Consider the following 8555-nt stretch of genomic DNA (forward strand, 5'->3'; position numbering starts at 1 on the left):
CTCAAAGCCAACTAAAGTGCAGGACCCCTTGTATTCTGCCCAAATTCTAGCCTGTAGATGTGTGAAATCTTGTGTGAAGTACATAACAGCTTTTTGAAGGAGTCGCTTGTTAGCAAGAGGAGCTTTTTCTGGACTGACACTTCTGAAGGTAGGAGCACATGCAGTAGTTTCATCAGTGACAGGAGGTAGGCTTGAATATAGGCAGCATATTGCTGAGGAGTGAGCTAGCCTTTTATTGGGCTTGACTAGCAACAGACTTTTTATCTGTGACATGTCTGTACTGCTGACACACTTAAACTCTCAGAGTGTCTGCCTTATTTTAAGGCAAGGGGTGACAGAGACCAGGAACAGAAGTTGAATGATAAAATATATTAGAGAGTCTGCAGTCTTCTCCCTTGCAGCATCCCTCTTTATTGGTCACAGGAGGTTACAGTTTTGCTCACATAGCCCTTGCCGGAGCCTTTAGCATTATGATTTACATTCAGCTTAGTTTTAGAGAGAAACTTTTTTTGGAGCAAGTGTATATGGACATTTTCCTTTCTGATGTCATCACAGAACAAATCAGATCACTTCTTATCTTACGCTCCAAGCATTTCTTGTAGAGTGAAAGAAGGATTGTGCCTCAGCCACGAGGCATTAAGGCTGCAGAACAAGGGACAAAGAAGGGACAAGAAGATTCTTTCCTGGAGTCATCAGCTGTGTGTATCAAGTTTTTGGAGGGGCAAAAGTATATATGGGAGAGGTAGTGGGAAAACTTCAAATCCTCTATGGCACGAGGAGAGTGGAGCAGGAGATGAATGAATGCAGTTTCACACAGTGCTTCAGGACAGCGCTGAGGATACCGGGTCTTCAGTAGTCAACTCTGCTCCAGTAGAACATGGTACCAAGGAGGACGAAGAACTGAAACGACAAGACTACTAAGATTCTCTGCTCCCCGTTCCCTTCTTCCTACCTCTCCCCCAGCCCCAGTTAGTCTTACTGGTAGGAGACAGCAACAGAAATTCTTGACAAGCAAAGACCATTCAGGCAGAGGAAGTTTAAAGGTTTTTATCCGCACGGAAGTTTCACAGTGAAGAAAGAAATGTGCAGCCATAACTATTTGACTGGATCACTCAGCTCACTGAGGATTATCTATCATGAAGCTGCTGAACCCTGAGTATTTAAAGTACTCATACAAAGTCTTCCAACTAGAAAATTAATTATCTGTCATGATTACTGCTTAGATGATCCAATACTCTTCACAAACAAGCATCTGCAAACTGTGTTTGCTGTGTTGTACTGCTGAGATGGCAGCAGGCCACAGCAGGCTGGAAGGCCATCTAGCTCCTCACCTGTGGAAGCCAGAATGGAGGGGAACTTGTAAATGTGGCCCTGTTAGTGGAACAGGCTACAGGCAAATTGGTGATGAATGAATAACTATAATCTAGAGACATTTTAAATGCGTCAGTCCTGTCATCTGCCTCCACCCAACTGGGTGTGGAATAGCAAGAAAAGAGAAGAGGAAATAAAGGCAAATATTAAGTACTCACAGTCCAGCAGAGGATGGCAAAACCAAACCAGGCAACACCCGAGGCATGTGTGTTCATTGGCCCAGAAATAGCATCATAACAACCCTGTAAGACAATCAAGAATGAATCAACACCAGCTTTGAGCTTGTACCACAAGACGACAAGCTTACCCACCTCTGAGGGAGACTGAAGTGGCATGCTCCTTGTCTATTGCAATTTGGGTAGCTCACAGGGTGTCAAGAAGACAAGTCAGAGCTCCACTGCTTATTGACAACTTGCAGATAGCCTACCTGTTTCTAGCTCCAAATACAAAGTAGACTCATCTCAGACACTTCAAGGACAACTTCCTGTGCCATTCACTTGCCAAGTATACATATATAACCAGACACAGCCAATGTAGAGTTGACACCAAGAATCAAGAAGCTGCAGGCAACTTGGGAGCTTGAACACCTTCTAGAAATGCTTGCTAGTGCAGAAGTTGCCTGCTAAAGACCCAGCAATCTGTTTGAATAGGACAAGCTAGTCTACTGAAAAGTTCTACCTTGAAGAGGAGAACTGCTGCCTTGCTCACTCGTATTATATGCACTCATTTTTGGGTTAAGTTTGATTTAGCTACTTTCCACCTACATGTTGGAGATGTCACTTCTTACTGGTGGCATTGGGAGAGTGTTCTTAATAGTTGTCTCTTCATCAGGAGACCCTTTATTACAACCTGTGCTCTGTTCAGCAACATGGCCCGGACCCTACAGGCATTGCTTCTCCTCCAGAAAGCCTTTGAACACCTGTAGCTCACAGTAGAGGAGGAAGGCTATTCACTGTTCCCTTCCAGCAAGGAGCTTCTGACCAACATATGTTAACTGGAAAAAGCAGGAGGATCTTACATTGCTGTTATAGTAGCCAGGGACTCCAAGCTTGCAGCCATCAAGGTTGACGGGAGACCCTTGGTCGTTCATGACACAGCAATTGTGCGGCCAAGGGTAGTCAGCATCGTTGTACGTTTTACGGAAGGCGGACGTGTACTCCTGCCAGTCGGAGGGACCCCGCACCCCACAGCACTGGTTCTGCAGAGCAAGAGAAGGGATTGGTCTTTATGGGCCCGGGTCACAGCCCTGCACATGGCTGGACCCTGCACATGGCTGGTTAGGTATTAACCACAGATTTATGGGAGAGATTTTTGAAGTGCCTGTCTTTGACAGTCTGCTATCTGATAAACAAGCAAAACAGGGAGTGTGGCAGGACTTTCTCTAAGGTGCAAGGCAGATGCCGCCCTCTTTATTACTGAGCGGCCCCAAGGAGGACTTGAAATTCCAGGGCTGCAGAGCATTTAGTAATTAGTGAGAGTTTTCAGTGTTATTATTACCTGAAGCATGAGGTTATCCCATGTTTTTGTGACCCCTTCAGTCATCCATTTGTCATTGTTATTGTCTGTCTCTGATTTCCGATACCTCTCCAGCATTTGCTTCAGGAAGAGATTTGGAGTGAGCTAAAGAAAAAAGCAAAACAGAGAAGAATGCAGAAACTATGTAAGTAAGTGGCCTTGTGAAGCAAATATAGGGTTATTTAGGGTGGGTTTGTTTGCTTATTTCAGTGTCCTGCTGGAGAACAGGAATGCTGCTTCTCCCCCACTTTTACACACAGGAGAATAAAGACCAAGATTTAAGGAGCAGGAGCAACAAAGACGTAGAACTTGAGCAAGACTCTTAAGCAGGTTCTACCAGATGTCAGATCGCAGGAGATGCAGAAGCTATGGGTTACATTTGATATGTTGCTTGGAATTAAAGCATCACAAGTCATTTCCCTCCCTCCCAATAACTCCCATAACCCACGTAATCTTTCCCTCACTAGTAACATTGCCTGGGGCAATGCTAAAGATTTGTCTTCTGCATGTATGATAGATTAATCAGTCTATAGCTGAAAGACTAAACACTGTATTGATGATTCAGCTAACCCACGCCACTGTTTCCTTAACTACAAGGTTGTAAACATTTTAAAATGTTAAAAATAACAAAACTATGTTAAAAAGAACAAAATTATTTCCTTGATTAGAATAGTGACGTTGGAAACTTTCCTTGTGGGGTCTTATTCCAAATCAGCAGTAGTCCTTTGAGTTTACCCTGTACCACCACACAGGCCATTTACTACACTGAACAGGACCAGCATGTGCCCTAGAACTGCAACGTTTCCCAGCACGGTTGCAAGAATACATGAGTTAAAAATACTCACAAAATCTCGGTGAGTTGCTGCTGTGATGCAAGAAGCCATTTCAAATGCATAAGTGATCAGCATCAGAATAATGTACTGTGGGAGACAGACAGCAGAGTTAGCTCTTGGAGAAACAGTTTTTTTCAAGAATAAGCTTGAAACCCTGCTCAAGGCAAAGGAGGCCAGGCTATCCTAGTCTCCTCAGTCCTCTCCATGCCCCTGAACAATCGTGTAGCCCTTTCCTGTCCTTGTCTCAGTTTGGAATCTGCTTTCTTGAAGGTGTGTGACTGGAATTGTTCTCCATCTCACAGATGAGTTTTCTTCAGAACCTCATGGCATTAAAATCACCCTGCCTTTTTGGAAAATACTTTGCCTGGTATGTCCTAGAATAACATTTGCCCTTTTCTTTGTTGCATCTCATTGGCAACTTATGCTTGTGCCATGTTTCCTTCCACTTCTACTTGCCAGCTATAAGCTTTTCAGCAAGAAGCTGTTCACTACTAGCAGGAGAGCTTTGGGGAAACAGAAGGTGCAATTTAGGGTATCATTCAGGTTCTCCTGATTTTGCATTTTCAGATCTCCTCAGCAGTCCTACTTTGTTGGCAAGGGCCCTTCACGAGAACAGATCCTGGGGATCACGTCTCATAGTCTATTTCATTGTTTCTCTTACCTTCTCAGCACAATCCGTTTAACCTTTCCCATATTCCCTTTGGAGTTCTTGTGTCTCTATTTCTCCTCCCACACTATATAATGATTTTCTCAGATTCAAGGTATTTGTTTCTTACTTACCCCAGCTTCTGCTCCTTGTACCCTCTCTTATCTCCTATACCACAGCCTTGGGTTTCAGCCAAGACACCAAAATGCAGAGTCAAGGGAATTTTCTTCCCTCACCTGTTTTCTGGCAAATTCCCTGGCACAGGAGTTAAGATCTCTAAGTGTCTCTTGTTTAAGACACCCTGCCATCCCACATTAGTCCAAGAGAGTGCTGATTCCAGAGTTTCGGCTCTACCGTTCATTAATGCAAGCACTGATTAAGTTTTGCCACTGCCAACCTAAAGACTAAATAAGAAATTGTACAGAGATTTGTTCACATCCTAACATTTCCCTTGGTTTATCCAAAGCTCTCTGTCCCCACCCTTGTAATTTCTGCCTGCCTGCTGATGTCTGATGTTCTCAATTGCACCCATATTTGGTATACTAACACATTCTAATGCCTTGTACAGAAGTCATTACTTATCAGCTTCTAAACTGAATGGTATATGACAGCTGAAAGGCAGTAAGGGGTGGGGAGAAACAAGGATCTAAACCACATCTCAGCTACATCTGATTGCACAAGTGCTTCTGCATTGCTTCAGGGCAAGGTCAGGGTCAAGCCAGTTGGCTTAAACCTCCATTGTGGCTCTCATCACTAATTCCCTCAGCCTGGTTTGGGAGCTTGTCATGCATGTATCCTCACAGAATTCACCTTGTGGGACACCACAGCTGTGATCAGGAAGAACCTTTTGCTCCTTATCACTAATAAAAGATGCCTTTGCTCAGTGGCTAATTATCAAGGTGAACAAGGAAACTAAGGCAGTGTTTTTTTCAGTTTGGCAGCAATAGGTAAGCACACTTTGCTACACTTACCACCAGCAGCAAGGTCCTGTTGGACTTAATGACTGCAACGATACCAAGGATAGACAGAGCAAAGAGTGCAAAGCCAACAAAAATGCCAATCCAGGCAGCGGCATAGATGTCATCATTTTCTGTGGCTTCCAGCAGAGGGTAGAGACCATGGGGATCGGACACAAAGAAGATGCACTCTGCTGTCAGGGCAATGCCACACATCTGAGAAGTACAAGGTTGGGAAATCCATTAGATCAAGCTTCCCCAAAGAAACAGAAAAGAAAAGATGGAGACTGCTTTCCTTTCATTTAGCTTCCTACCAAACAGGAGCTATTCAACTGCACCTCTGCCCAACTTTACAATCCCTTGTATTGTGTATTCACAGAAGAATTGCAGGCAAAAATCACCCAGCCTAGACCTGAGAGTTCACACCTGGTCTTGAGGATATTAAGAAAGAATTAACAGAACATTTCCCATCACTGTACGGAGGGAGGTGGCTGGAAAGATGTTGGTCAGCAGCAAGGGCTCTTCCCCTAGAATTCATGTTGGTCTTGTGGATCAACCCCTGCTGTCCCCTCCCCACCCAACTGATCATCTAGCACAGCCCTCTTTTAGACCCCTTCTCATATTTTACTGTTTTATTTATGGGTGGGCTTCACATGTGAAGAGAGGTTTCATGGCTGGGAACTGCTATTTTAAGTGTCATACGGGAAGGAAGCCTCCACCCATACTTGTCTCAGTTCACTTACCCCAATGACTACATTCCCAAAGACTAATAGACCCTGTAAGATGCGTATGCCATCATAACTTTTTGCCATCTTTAATTCTTCATGCAACCTGGGAAAAAACAGACAGTCTTCAGTTAAACCAGTACAATAGGCTTCACTCAGGATAGACAGAACCTGCCAGCCTGTCTGTACAGCTCCCACCCCTTACTTCATAGTAGTTTCAGAGGAGAAGCTTCCCCAGGTGTGAACCTGGTAACTCAAACTCTCTCTGATACTTGAGCTACAAAAGATTGGGATGACTCTGGGGCAGCCAGTGTCTTCAGCTCCCTTTTGAGCAGGGTTTTCACCATCTCAACAGCACCCATGCAAACCTCAGCTCATGGTGTTGCACTTCCACCTGGCTAGAAACACCATCTACACACAGATGGACAGGGGACAAGTTCAGAGCCATCTCCTGGTTCCTCTTCCAAAGGAGCCAGCTTTACCCCAGGTTATGCTATCCACCCTGCTCGCTGGCTGTTTCATTTTGGCCAGCACCACCATGGGACTGAGCTGGTAACCACAGCGCTTTAGTTGTATTCCACAACCCCCCCCCGCTATGGCGCATTGGCTTGGCAGCACTTTGCTAAGGGCAGCCCCATCTCCCATCTATGCCGGGAACTGGAGCTGGGCCCCCTGTTCCCAGTCAGGTGTGAGGGAGGGAGGGAGCAGCTCAGGCTGCAGCTGGCTTACGGGAGCTGGGCCAAGTAGCATTCCCACCAAATTCCTGAGAACGCTATATCCTGCAGGCTGGGGCCAGGCGACCCGCATCGAATTCATCCTCTTCCAGAGAGAGCAGCATAAAGGCACTAGTCAGAGGTGTGAGACCTTTTGGAGAAACAAGCCCAGATGCCAGTGCCAGCCAAGTCCTTCTTTCAAAGGGACAGGGCATGTGTGTGCATGGAGAGGGGGAAGGAAAAAACCCCCAATCCTGAGACAGCTGCTTTTGCTGGGTGGTTAAGAAAATATAAGCTGTGAAAGAAAGGCTGAAGTGGGCCCAACTTGAACAGACAACAGGAAAGGCATCTTGAACACCCCTCTTCTGCCAGAATACCTGCACTAGTGCCTTCTCTTGCTGGGGTTACTGATGCCAGGATTCTTCAAAGAAGCTGCTGGAGAATAAGATCAGACACAGCTGTCAATGAAGAAGAGTTTCTTGAGAAACAGAGCATCATGGGACCTCCCTAACAATGCCACCTTCAGCCTCCTCAGTAGCTGCCCTTTTAGGGTAGGCAGGGCTTCCAACAGTGACAGAGGGAAAACCAGAATTTCCTAACACCCTTTCTGCCGTGGTCTGAGAGCTAGGCACGGAGAGATCTCCAGTGCTCTCACCATTATATCAGCAGCAGAGCACATAAATATTTTCCTGTAATAGTGTGAGTGGGGATGGACATTATTTCCAAAGTGAGAAGTCATTTTTATTTCCAGCCAGGTGTTTGGAGGTCAGCCCAATACACCTGGAGCTATATGGCTTTGTATTTAAAAATGGCAGGCTCGTGAGGTCAACCTGAAGCTCTGTCCCTGCCAAACTTGTTGACCAACCAGCTTGCCCAGTGGACCATGTACAACTCTCTTGCAGGTCAAATTTGGGTATGGGCAATGTTTGGCCACATGCAGCCTGCAATGCAACACTGCAGAGTCCACCAAACCTGAGATGGGCACTGGTCCTTTACTCATCTGAAAGCTGGAGAGATGCCACTGACTGGCTCATGGACCTTTGTGCTGCAAAGTCCAGAAGTTTTCAAAAAGTGTTTAATTATTGCTGTCTAAGAGACATCACAAGTCAGGGGGCAGTCAAAAGAGCCTTCCCTGCTCTAATGTAGGCATGTGAACTCTTGATGACTACATGGAAGAGCAGGTCTGCTCCAGCTGCCATTTGGATAGCAGGGTTGAGTGTGCCATGTGGCTAGCAAAACAGATCACACCAAGTGTGATTAACCACATTACAACCCTTTCCTTAACATTGCAGGAACCTCTTTTGCCCTCCCTTTCTCTCCTATAGACCCGCCCCTGCACCTTGTATGTGGGCTGTCCACCCAGTCCATGCGCTTGCCTTCCCACAAACTGGCTTTCTTCTCCTCCCTGGCAGGCAGGACCTGGTTTGCTCTTGCCTCTCCTTAGGCAGGTACTACTGCAGGCACACCAGCTTGAGAAAGCAAGCCTCTTCTCCTAGGACAAGCCTATCTCCTAGGCTACAGTAGCTGGGAGGAAAGCTGGACACGGTCATCACCACACAGATATCAACTGGAGAGTGGCAAGCTTCTAGGCAACCTAAGGCTCTTCAGTACCTTAACTAAGTTTGCAGGGCAGGGGGAAGCAGAGAGACTGGGAGAGATGAGAAAAAGGGAAGGAAGAGCCTTTACTATAGACCTAAAAATAAACACTGTAATGATATTGCCATATTAGTATGAATTCTCCCTCTGCCTCCAAGTTATTGGCACTGGAGTCCGTTTCTTGGTGTTCACTTCATTCC

At 45.8% G+C, this 8555-nt stretch overlaps 1 protein-coding gene across 1 annotated transcript; it reads right to left on the bottom strand.

Moving 5' to 3' along the window:
* Window positions 1–849: 849 nt before the first annotated feature.
* UPK1B (uroplakin 1B) lies at window positions 850–6133 on the bottom strand. The gene is made up of 7 exons (XM_074152457.1): window positions 6065–6133; window positions 5337–5537; window positions 3732–3806; window positions 2869–2991; window positions 2390–2569; window positions 1530–1613; window positions 850–900 (listed from the first exon to the last, which is right to left on the bottom strand). Exons 1-7 carry the CDS (start codon window positions 6131–6133, stop codon window positions 850–852), a joined length of 783 nt encoding a protein of 260 aa, XP_074008558.1.
* Between the last annotated feature and the right edge of the window lie 2422 nt (window positions 6134–8555).

Source organism: Numenius arquata, chromosome 1, assembly GCF_964106895.1.
Source record: "Numenius arquata chromosome 1, bNumArq3.hap1.1, whole genome shotgun sequence".
Taxonomy (NCBI): Eukaryota; Metazoa; Chordata; class Aves; order Charadriiformes; family Scolopacidae; genus Numenius; species Numenius arquata.

Excerpts from the sequence above, each read along its gene's own strand:
- UPK1B (XM_074152457.1), bottom strand. The coding sequence starts at position 6,133 with ATGGCAAAAAGTTATGATGGCATACGCATCTTACAGGGTCTATTAGTC. Across the intron at positions 2,992-3,731 it reads CAGCAACTCACCGAGATTTT|CTCACTCCAAATCTCTTCCT; the intron begins GTGAGTATTTTT and ends TTTTTTCTTTAG. Across the intron at positions 1,614-2,389 it reads CTGGCTACTATAACAGCAAT|GGTTGTTATGATGCTATTTC; the intron begins GTAAGATCCTCC and ends ATTGTCTTACAG.